Source organism: Erigeron canadensis, chromosome 2, assembly GCF_010389155.1.
Source record: "Erigeron canadensis isolate Cc75 chromosome 2, C_canadensis_v1, whole genome shotgun sequence".
NCBI classification, from domain to species: domain Eukaryota; kingdom Viridiplantae; phylum Streptophyta; class Magnoliopsida; order Asterales; family Asteraceae; genus Erigeron; species Erigeron canadensis.
The window spans coordinates 40,996,380-41,009,075 of record NC_057762.1 but is presented as its reverse complement, the minus strand read 5'-3'; the positions used below and the strand labels follow the sequence as shown (position 1 = coordinate 41,009,075).

At 35.6% G+C, this 12,696-nt stretch overlaps 1 protein-coding gene across 1 annotated transcript; it reads left to right on the top strand.

Annotated features, from left to right (window-relative positions):
- Positions 1-5,759: 5,759 nt before the first annotated feature.
- Positions 5,760-11,939, top strand: LOC122588728 (protein CANDIDATE G-PROTEIN COUPLED RECEPTOR 2-like). Its single transcript, XM_043760901.1, has 6 exons — positions 5,760-6,220; positions 10,497-10,688; positions 10,871-11,030; positions 11,138-11,240; positions 11,388-11,469; positions 11,546-11,939. The coding sequence occupies exons 1-6, from the start codon at positions 5,936-5,938 to the stop codon at positions 11,621-11,623; spliced, it is 900 nt and encodes a 299-aa protein (XP_043616836.1). The 5' UTR covers positions 5,760-5,935; the 3' UTR covers positions 11,624-11,939.
- Positions 11,940-12,696: the final 757 nt, after the last annotated feature.

Sequence of the window (12,696 nt, the reverse complement as noted above, 5' to 3'; positions counted from 1 at the left end):
AATGTGGACTAAAGTGGTTTGTGATATTATGGATATTTGTGGACTTGTACACATAGTACACTAGACATGATTTATATTGCCATGTCACGTGCACATTAAGGGACCTAATATGATAAAGTGGTTTAAAGTAGACAAAGTGGATTAAAGTATATGAAGTGGATTTATGTAGACATTATAAAGTGTGTAAAGTCTCGAGCACCAAAGTGGAAAAGAGTTAAGCTTAACCCACATTTAGTCTTTTAGGCTAATGTGCAAAGTGGATCACTCGGGGGTACTGTACATGCTCTCGTGTGACACAACCTAAAGTGGTAAAGTATTTCCGGGTGGCGTGGTTGACCATTAGTGTGTAACGGATTACTCGTGGATATGGTTATGCCTATCCGTAACGACAACGATGGACCACCGTAAGGTCGACCCATCACGTCGGGTGTGAGGTTTCCCTGTGAGGTCTGTGACCACCTTCGCACAAAACCTTTAAAGTTGTAAATAATTGGCATAACTTAAAGTGGATCAAGTGGATAAATGTGGAATTATTAAGTGGATTATTGAGGATTGCTAGGCACATTATAGGATTGATGAACTACATTATGTGTGATTATGTGGATGTGTATGTGTTGTGCCTATACATATGTGTGAGATGATTTCTTAAAAAATGTTTTAATTGGCAATCTTTGTTTTGTACTAACCTGTTATCTTACTCGGCTTTTTAAGCTGACACTTGTGTTTTGTGGAAATGTGTTGTGCCCTCAGGTTAGGCGTTGACCAGTGGCTTGGCAACTTGCTTATGAGATGGGTAGCTTTTATTGAAGCTTATGGATGTTGGCTTTAGTTACCCGTAGTTGAATAATTTAAGTATACATTTACTTAGCTAGTTGGCCTTTACTATGTTGGATATTTTATTAGTTGACTATGGATTTCAGTTGGATTATTGTGATGATACTGTTGGTAACACCTTTTCAGACATTTATTATGTTCTATTAATTCCGTTAGGAATCAAATGGGATTTTTAAACGTCGCTTCCACATTTTGTTAACGGAGTTTTGTTTAAAGTTTAAAAAAATTTTGAAATCCACATTTTCATAAAGCAGGGTGTTACAAGTTGATCTTAAGCCGTTGTATTGGTGGCCAGTTATGAAGTTAGATGTGGCTGAGTTCGTTTAGAGGTGTGTGACTTGTGCTCAAGTCAAAGCTGAGCACCAAAAGCCTTATGGTAAGTTATAGCAGTTAGAGATTCCAGAGTGGAAGTGGGATCACATTACCATGGATTTTATAACAAAATTACCTAGGACGCCTAAGGGTAATGATATGATATAGGTCATAGTGGATAGATTGACCAAGAGTGTTCATTTCTTAGCTACGCGTGAGACAGCTTCGCTGAATAAGTTGGCCGAGTTATATGTAGATGAGATTGTGTCAAAGCATGGGGTTCCATTATCTATTGTTTCAGATCGTGACAGTCGATTTAAATCTAACTTTTGGAGGGGTTTACATCAAGAGTTGGGTACTAGAATTCATTTGAGTACCGCTTATCATCCCCAGACTGATGGACAGAGCGAGAGGACCATTCAGACTTTAGAGAATATGTTGAGATCTTGTGTGATTGAGTACGGTGGTGCTTGGGATGATCATTTACCGTTGATTAAGTTTTCTTATAATAATAGTTATCATTCTAGCATTGGGATGCCGCCATTTGAGATGTTATATGAGCGGAAGTGTAGGACTCCTGGTTGTTGGTTAGAACCTGGTGAAAAGCAGTTTGCCGGGCCAGAAATTGTTCAGATAACAGCTGATAAAGTGAATATTGCTAAAGAAGCGCTTAAAGTGGTTAGAGATCATCAAAAGACTTATGCAGATCAGAAGAGACGACCTATGGAGTTTAAGGTGGGTGACATGGTTATGTTGAAAGTGTCGCCTTGGAAAGGTATTATTCGGTTTGGTAAACGAGGTAAGTTGAGTCCTCGATTTATTGGACCATTTAAAGTCTTGGAGCGTGTCAATCAACAAGCTTATAAACTAGACCTTCCTCCAGAGTTAGATGGTATTCATAACACCTTCCATGTCTGTTATTTGAGAAAGTGTTTGGCAGAGGAGATGAGTGTAATTCCTTTGGAAGATATTAGCATTGATCCAAAGAAGATGGTAGATGAACCGGTTGCGATTCTTGGCCGGAAACAAAAGAAGCTTCGTAGGAAGATAATTGATCTTGTGTTGATCAAATGGAGACACAATAAAGGTGAGAGCTTGACATGGGAGACTGAAGCAGTAATGAGGGATCGTTACCCGCATTTATTTGTTGCTGAGTAGATTCTGGGGACAGAATTCTTTCTAGGAGGAGGTAGTTGTAACATCCCAAACTCTTTTATTCATTTAGTTGACTTTTACCGTTAGTCAATGTTGACATATCGTTAAGTGGCTTTATGTGAGTTATTACGTGGTTATTAAAGCAGCTTAAAATGTGTGGTTATTAAAGCAGCTTAAAATGTGTGTCTTTAGGTGGACGGGATAGGTGTTCCCACTCAGTGTGACAAACTGATAAATGTTTACCAAAATGTTTGTTGTGTTGTGTGTATTCTCGATTAGGCAATAGGTGAATATAAAATGTAGTGTTGAACAATTATTAGAGATCGTTATATGAAGTTACTTGAAGTTGTTAGTTAGTTAATAAGATTAGAAGGGTATTAATGGTTAATTTAATAAGACTTAAAAAGAAAAGGAAAAAGGAAATATGTATCATATTTACCCCCTGATTCATATAGTATAAAAAGAACAAAGTAAATCGAAAAGAAACCCTATCCTTGTGTTTGGCCGATCGAAAGAAAAGTTAGAGAAGTAATTGTGTTTTGGGTCAGAGGCGTAACACATACTCATAGATAAAAAGAAATTGAAGCATCTTATCGTATACCCTTACGGAGGAGAATAAATAAAGCACAATATATTTGTGGTCTCTTTAATCGAAGCTATTCAATCAAGTAAGAAAAAATCGAAATCATTGCCTTTTAGTTATTATACCTATTTTAAAAACTAGTTATGCTATATTATACAATATAAGTCAAGTGTGTCCTTTATGGTGATGGTCTGCACAAAAATAAGAAAAGAGTCAGATGTGTTGTCTCGTATTGCTTCCATATTTCATTCAATCAAATTATATAATATATATAAAATAAATTTTGTTGTCTTCCTTTGATGGTGGGGCCGAAACAATGAAGAGAATAGGGTCATGGTGCCTAGTCTTTTACAACAACCAAGAAGTAAAGATAAGAATTGTGTTTTGGTCCTTTTTCCACATATATAAAACGTAACATACATGCATACATATACATATTATGTTATATATATAAAATAAGAAGATTGGGATTGTTGTGTCTAAGTAATTTTGTGGCCATGTGCAAAGTGCAGGAACATGAGAAAAGAATCACATATGTAGTCCCATGTTATTTTCTTATACTCTTGATCGAAATGTATATAGTAAATATATAGTACTTGTGGTTTTTGAATATGGTGGTCTTTTAGCCATCAATTCTATGGTAAAAGAAAATAGAGTCAATTATTAGTTTTATTGTCAGGGATTGTCTTGCTTATGAGCCCACATAAACTATATTCATTTTAGTAAATTGGGGTCTTTTAATTATGGTCAACCTGGGTTAAGAAATGTAAAGTTTTTATTGCTTACTTTGTACGATACGAACAAATGGATAGAGATATGGTATTACCTTCTGATGTCTCATGTTATTCGAGCAACAGCAGTACGTGCATTTAAGTTTTGATTTAAGAAGTCTTTACCATTAGTATTTATTCTTTAATTATTTGTTGAGAATACATAATAAGCTCGATAAACTATTATTATTTGTGGTTTGTGAAGCTGCAAAAGGTAAGATAACTTACTTTTGACACACGAGGGACACAACAAAACATAGATTTGATAATTACTTCCTCTTTTACGATGTTTAACTATCTCATGCGTATGTTGGGTATGGGATGTAGGGGGGGTTGCTTGTGGACATTTTATGCATGATTATCTATTTATGCTTGTGATAAATGGTTTGTTGTGTGATAGTTGTTTTATGTTGGCTTGTACACATAGTACACTAGACTTATGTAAGTTACCATGTCACGAAACACGTTAAGGGCCCTAATAATGTAACGAGGAATTTACGTGTGATTTAACGTGGGATTTATAGTGTTTAAGTCTCGAGCACAACGTGGAAAAGTGTTAAGCTTAACCCACATTAGTCCAATGGACTCTTGTGTACGTGGATCACTCGGGGGCAATGTACATGCTTCCCGTGTGACTCAATCATCGTGGAAAGAGTATACCGGGTGGAGTGATTGACCACCATACGTGCGAAAACGGTTTGCTCATGGATTTGGTTATGCCTATCCATAACGACGCCGATGGACCCCGAAAGGTTACCCATCATGTCGGGTGTGAGGTTCTTGTAAGGTTTTATGACCGCCTACACACAAATATTTTATTGTTGACTATATTGGCATAACTATACGCGGATATCGTAGAATATGAAAATTGTGTTGTAACGTGGAATAATAAGGATTGCTAGGCACTTCATAGGATTAAATATCCTTATGATGTTGTTTACGTGGAATTGTGTGATTGTGCTTATACATATGTGTGAGATATATTTCTTTATAAAAATGTTTTAATTGGCAATCCTTGTTTTGTACTGACCTGTTATCTTACTCGGCTTTTAAGCTGACACTTGTACTTTGTGGAAAAATGTTGTGCCCTCAGGTTAGGACATGAAGCTGATCGGTAGATGGTGAGATGGGTAACTACTTATGGAGCTTGAGGATTGTGGCTTTAGTTATCCATAGTTGCATTTATTTAAGTAGACTTATTATTTAGCAGTTTTGGCCATTACTATGTCGGTTGTCTTTTATGTTGATTGTGGATTTCATTTGGGCTATTGTGATGATATTATTGGTAACATCTTTTAAGACATTTATTATGTTTTATTGATTCCGTTAGGGATCAAATGAGATTTTTAAATAACGCTTCCGCACTTTACTTAATGGGGTTATGATTTATTTTGAAATTTTTTTTGAAATCCACATTTTTTATAAGCAGGGTGTTACATCATAACTCTCTCAAACCTCGACGCTTGCCAGGATTGAATATCGTCGTCGTTGTTGATCTTAACCTCGTAAACACAGTTACACAAACCAGAATTTGCTCTTATCCAAACAAACATTTCAAAGACGACTAGCAACAACTATTTCGATATACATAAAAATCCCAAATTGAAGCAGCATGGTTGGATTAGTGGTAAACACCTTGGCCTTTGGAGACAGAGGTTGTAAGTTCGATCATCATCGCATGCAAACTTTAGAGGGCCTTCTCTACCATTTAAGTAGAAAAATGGAAACAACCTCTCCACTGACCATCCACACTCCCAACCTATATCAATCCAACCTTTAATAAAAAATTAATTTTTCCCTCTTCCACCTAAACAACCTAACCTAATTCAATCTTTTAACCACATTCACAACTCAATTAAAAGATAAACCAATAAGGTTTATAAATAAATTTTAACTAATCGCATAATGACAAGTGACAAAAGTTGGGTGACTCCTTTAAGTCAAGCCATCAACCAAGTTGTTATCTTAAATGATTTTTTTTTTTCTAAAAAAAATATTTTCAGTGACCCACCTTCCAAAAAAGTTGAGGAATGTAGGTGTCTTATACTATTAGGCAGTGGAAAACTCTACCATTGTATCCCGAGGCGGGGGAGTCTTTCTTTCTTTCTTATTTCTTATAAAAATCCCAAACCACCCCTCGAACTTTTCTGCAGTTTCATTCATCAAATTAGGGTTTCAAATAAATTCAATTTCACCCCAATCCAATCCAATCCAATCAAAACACTAAATTAGGTTTTACATACATAATAATAATGAAGAAGAAGTCATAATAATAACAATAATGAACAGCAGTGATCCAGATCCTTCTATAATTCCACCTGGCACTATTCCCGCCATTACTGATGCCACATCATCACCACCATCATCAAATCAAAGCTACAATTGCCATGGATTATGGTACACCGCAGTCCTATCAATCCCGGCGATATTATTTGTAGTTTATTTAGGGTTTCATCTAAAAAAAAATATCAAAAAGCTTCGAAATCGTCGCTCACATGTTATGATCACTTATTATGTCCTCCTTTGGTTCTCCGCCACTCTTAATCTCGCTTGGTCTTCTCTTCAGGTCCCACTCTCTTTTCCATATTTATGTTACTCGTTTTTTTTTTTCTTTTTTTTTTTGTCAATGGTTAGTTTTAAGTTGTCTCTGAATTTGCCTGGACACTATTACTTAGAATTGTACTAGCTAATGCTTGTTTAGATATTTCATGTTTGTAAATTGTAATGTATTATATATCAAGCTTATAGAGTTATAGTTATACCTACTTACATAGTTAGTTAGTTACATATTGTATTATTGACTATTTAGTTTTATTTTCTCCCGTGACAATAATACGAGATGCACTTCTCCATAGTCGATAGTTATTATATATAACTAGAAGAGTACCCGCGCAATGCGGTGGAGGCGGCGAAAGTTGGTGTTGGCGGCTGCAAGTAGTGTATGTTATTGATGTGCAAGGAGTAGTGTAGTTATTTTAGAGTTAATGGTAGATGACTAGAGGCTATAAATTAAGTTCATTAAGGGTATTATAATAATTTCAAGTTGAAAAAAAAGGTATTTCAAGTAGATATTACAGGTACTTTAAGTGGAGATTTTTAAAATATCTCTACTCCATTATAAAACATTTGTTCCCGCCAAAAAATTTCAACTTTTCAGTCACTCATTTTCATCTATCTCCTCATATCTCAACCACTCATTTTTTTCTCTCTCCTCCATAAATCATTTTATTCCTCTAAATCATTCGAAATATTTTATCTTAAAAACTGTACATCGATAAATTATATAAATTACATGGGTGTTCTTAAAATTTCATGTTTTTTCATTAGAGAGGTTATTCAATATACTTTCGACGAATTTTGAAATCCGATGGCGGAGCCCGTACGGCTAAGGCATTTGGCTATCACACTCTATGACCTATCACACTCTATGACCTATCACCCCCACCATTTCACCGCCGCAACGCGCAAGTACTTTTGTTTCATAGTGAATAAAGGGGAGGGGGATTTTAGGGTTATCAACTATTAAGTGGTAAAAAATGTAGGGAACAAATACTTTCTAATGTAGTATAGAATAGATATAGATATAGATATAGATATAGAATAGATATGGATAAACTGGATTGTCATTTAAGAGCCAAAATTTGGATTTTGATCAAGTAGCAACATTGGTCTCTAGTGTGGAACCTAAGCAAGTAGACAAGTCACATGAATACGTGAAGTGACGTCAAGCAACGCAATCATAAAAGATTACTTCTCAAGGACAGAACTAAAGAAACAAATCTCACTCATATTCAACATTTTGAATAGTATCAATAGAAAAATTGAATTTGAATATACTGAAGAAAATGAAAACATCTTAATCATGTATCTGAGAGAGTTAGACAGATCAACACCCATCAACCAAGTGAACCGCTTATAGGACCTGGTCAAATGTAGGATGAGGGAACTTGGGAATTATTTTATTCGCATCTTTTTTAGATGAAAAGTTATCTACATAACCTGCAAAGGCTTTGTTTTTCATCAGTACTGAGTTGGCCAGAAACATGGTCCTCATCACCCTACTAAAGTCATATGACGAGTTCATGTTGAAGTATGATATGAACAACTCGGAGAATGTACCTTGGAGTTGCTCTTGTTGCTTATGGCTTACGGCCTGAAAATCAAGTTTATACTCGGTATGCATAGATGATCCAAGCCATGAGGATCAAGGTAATTGCCAACTCGGTACTGTTGGGGGATCCAAGCCATTCAATCTGATCTCCGTTCTAGATATCTCTGCATTTGCAAGAGAATAAATGCAAGAGAACATATGAGGGTGAACTTATGAGCCTTCCTCCATCCTATACTACTGGTTGATAGGTGGTGTTATATGCATGATTATTGATAGATATGCATGCATTTTCTTCACTGTTTTTCAGTTTTTCTCTTCGAGAACGGCCTTGTATGCTTCATCTGCAAATAATTTGGTATACCTATGCTTATTTGTGATCATTGGCTCAATGATACAAATTGTGGTCATCTGTCCGCATGGTCAAGCAGGCTCTATTTCAAATACCGGTGTTGTATATTGACTCATGAATAGGAGTTCAGTTCGTTGATTACTCATGTAAGCACTGTTGGGCAATTGGCATATCTTATGCCTTAATTAAGAGCATACTAGATGGGTACCCGTGCAATGCGGTGGCCCCACATATATCGTGGAAGACCGGCCCCGAAAGGAAAAATCGACTCCTTTAAAATGCGTTAACATAATAACAGAATTGGAAAGATATATGTATTAAAATGGGCAAGATAATAACACAAGTGACTCCTTGGTTTAGTAGTAAGGGGTGCCCATTTATGGTTGAGGAGGTCCCAAGTTCAAATCTTTGCTCAAGAATTCTTGTTTTGTTTACAATTGATACTATTTTAGAGCGGTTAGAGGCGTATTTTTGGGTTATCAAGTTCTTTTTTGAGAACGGGGGAGGGGTTAAATGCTTTATAAGGTATTTAAGATATATTTAAGATAAGCTTAGAGTAGAATTCTTCAAATATATTTACATGCATCATGCATGGGGTAGTATAATCCTACTGATGGCATCCCTGGAGAAAACTGACAATGAAAAAAAGATAAAAACTACTGCATTCAACATATAAAAACCGTCTTTGTCCAGTATTATGGCCATTTGCAAACAAATAATACTTGAAATTACACTTCACTTTTTTGGTTCTCCCTTATTTGCATTCTCCATGTGTTAATTAAATCATTAACTGAAGACCAAAATTCTCTAGTTTGATACTTTGACCTCATATTTTATTGTTCCCTTTATAAGATGTAATGGTATTTTTGAAAATGTAAGAATGCCATTTTTCAAAATGACTTAAGCATATGTAAGAGCCTGTATCTCATTCATTGTGAGTAATCTTGGTAAGAACATAGAGTATCAACTTCCACCAGCTGGGTTGGTTTACTAGGGCAAGTCACATTTACAAACTTTAGGTTATTGAGTCCTCCAAGACATTTCAACAGTAAATGACCTCACATTTTCTTTCTGATGAATTGTTTCCTCACTGAACATATCTCACTAAGTAATTTTTCCTTAAAATTAGCACTTTCGCACTACTTGTTTAGGAGCATGGGAATTGTGGAAGCTAAAACCTGTACCACACACAGTGTTGAATGTATTTGCTGGCTTTAGTTATTCACATGGATAAAAATGTGATGTAGATGTGAGATGTAAATTAATAATGGTAAATGCTTGATGATGGAAAAATCAAATGGACTATCTGGTTGAAATAGGACTTGAGCGTCTGCTACATATTTAGCTTCAGCGTGTGCACGTTTTCGTACCCTGTTTCTTTTGAACTGCATCTGCAAAAATTGATTTTTACAGGGCTCCCTTATAAATAGTTACTCTAGCAATTGCATTATCATATGAATGGTATGATGCTACCCATTGTACTCAAAATTTAATGGCTTGTGGATAGCGATCTGTTCAAGTAGCAGGCAAAACCTAGAGATGTGTTTGAATACCTTTCAGGGTTGGTAGGAAATTTATCTGTTGGATATCTAATGAAATGATCCCTTTTAAGCAGGCTGACTGCTCCTTGATCTGTAACATACTCTTACCTTCCATAGAATGATGTCTCAAACTTCAAGTGATTAGTGGAGTGGAGGTATTAATTGTACTGGAAATAGTGAAATACATAGAAGATGTGTACAGAAGGGAGTGTAGGACATAAAGGGTAACCCATTCTAAGGTCTATATCTTAAGTCATCCCCAGAAGTGCACAATTTAAGTAGTCAATTTTAATTCGCATGATCTGAGAATGATTACTTAAATTGGCTAACATACATACGTGTTTCTTTAGGTAGTTCATTAATTTTACTGTATGCTATCTTCATAAAGTGTTCCAAGTGTCTTCTATGATCCATGATTGGTATGTGTGCTTTTTTCTAGCATATTCAATATTTTTGTTAAGTCTACTCTACTTAATACTTATCACATAAGTGGGATTTATATCTTTGCGTCAAAGAAGTCATAGGGTTATATAGGGTAAATATATTGATTTCTAGTGTCTATGATGTAATTACAGACAGAAGATCCTCTGACTCGAGTAATACAACTGTTGTTTTAATCATTTCGTAGTTTGTGCAACTTTTTGCAATTTAGATTGTTTGGAGTTATAGATGTGGGATGTAGTCAGTCGTATTGCGTAGTTTGTGCAACTTTTGGCAATTTAAATTGTTTGGAGTTATAGACCGGGGAGGTGGGATCTAGTCAGTCGTATGCAGAATCGATTTTTTTCTTTTGGCTGATAAGAAATTGAGTGATATTAAATTCCAGATTGTTTTGATGCAGGTATGGCAGTGTATTCCTGGGAAAGACTTATCTTGGAACTTGTTGTCATTGCTCACTGCGTTGGCAACACTATGTCTAGAGATTAGCTTGGTGGCCTTTTTACTTCAGGAGAGTTATGCCAGTGGGTTGGAAGCATTAGCTCACACCTTCATTATTTCAGGGCTCATTGTTGGAGCAGATATACTTCTAAAGGTAATACCTGCTACCAAAGATTGAATAATGAATACTTTTAATCTCACGGCGGCTTCTTTGTTACTTTTTAATGGCATTTCACTAGAACTTTTGCATTTTCTGTATCTCGTTGTATAGTTTTTAACGCATGCATATTATATCTTTTTCTTGTCATTTTTGATTCATTCTTCTTCCACCATCAGGCTATTTGTGTGTTTGGATTCCATGTCCCACTTTTTATGGATGGTGCAACCACCCATCGTGGGAAGTGGGGCTTGTGGACGCTTGACAAACTATTGCTGACTTGCACTTATGGCTATATTCTTTTTGTTCATTATTCAAAGTGGAGAGATAAGCTACCTCGTAAGTTGGTTCTAATTCTAAAAACACCCACTTAATCCTTACTTACACCTATATAAATGCCCTTGATCGAAAAACTGTTATCTAATGTGCCATCATTCTGTATGCAGCTCGACCAGCATTCTACAACTATGTTGTTGCCATGTTCGTGGTCTCTGCAATTGCATTATTTGGGTGTGGGCTTGCTGCTGTTGGTGTGGGGTTTGGACTTTGGTAAGTAAATACAGCTAAGTTCATAAATACATAGAAGAAAGTATCGACATTTAGAAACAAAGATTCTCAAGACTATTACTATGTAACAAATTTCTCGTATATAGATCACTTATGTCTGTTTGTATTTGATTTATTCTATTCTTGCAGGCTATATAAGTTCATCGTTATCTGTTACCACACTCTTTATCTTCCCTTTGTGTATGTAACTTTCCTTGCAGATTTTTTCCAGGTATATTTGTTATTGCCTTGGTTTACGATTGAAGTCCCTATTATTCTTGAGAAATAACATGATTTGGTGTTTGCAGGAGGAAGACTTGCTTTTGGATAATGCTTACTACTCTGAAATGAAGGATGCTGGATTTTTCGATTCTGATTTGGAATAAGTGGAGTGTTGTCTCTTTGCTTTGTAGATAAGGTGATGAATATTGACAAAGCACACGGTATATCAGCTGATCTTTTTGACTTTTTGTCGTTCCAGTTTATCCTGTAAAGCTTTCTTGCTTATTTGCCACAAGCTTTGCTTTTAGTAAAACATTGACTTTTGTTACTGCTTCAGTTGACAGTGATGTTAGTGCATCTAACATTGTGTGAACTGTTAGAACCTTGTGTTTGCTGAGTGTTGTAATGTTTGAACTGTGTAACCGAAATTAAACTGCGTCTATAGATTCAATACACGACTAGTTCAGAGACATTTTGAAAGCCGTCAAAAGAGTTTGAAATGTGCATTATCTCTAAAATCCCTTTGAACCAAGGGCTTTAACATTACCATTGTACCAGTGCGGACAAGTGTATGACAAGCAAGGTTAAAAGTTGGATGCCTTTTTCCTTTTTTTTTTTTTTCCTTTTCAAATCCGTTGGAACAATTTAGTTTTTGATATTTGTAAGGAGACATAAAACAAACGAAATGTCGGTTTTTAATACATTGAATTATACCCGTTGAAAAGGAAGGCCACAGCCAAATTTAAAAATAGTACCCCACAGTCACACCGACAATAGTACATTTCTCTTCCCGGGCCATATCTCAGGCCTCCACTGCCATATAGTTATATACAGTAGTAAGCAGGTTACTAAACTTTATTAATTCTGTTAACAAAAACTAAATTGTAGTTCATAATGACATTTATAAAATGAGAAATGATTAATTTTCCTAACTAAACAGAGACAAGACAAGGTACAAAAGATGGGAACACCAAATCTCAATAGAGACAAGGTACAAAAGATGGGAAATGTTGACATTCAATATCTATGCTGAAAGTAAAGATATTGCACCCAGAAAGACTATTGACAACAATGAGGGTCAAAAACATAAACTAAAAAATTATTATTATTTTTTTTAACTTCAAATTTATATCGAATTTATCCTTAAATCTTCACATTGCATTCAAAAGTTGTGACCTCAAAGCTACTAATCATTCCCAGTTTCAATTAGTCATCTACCGAACTTTTAAGTGGTATC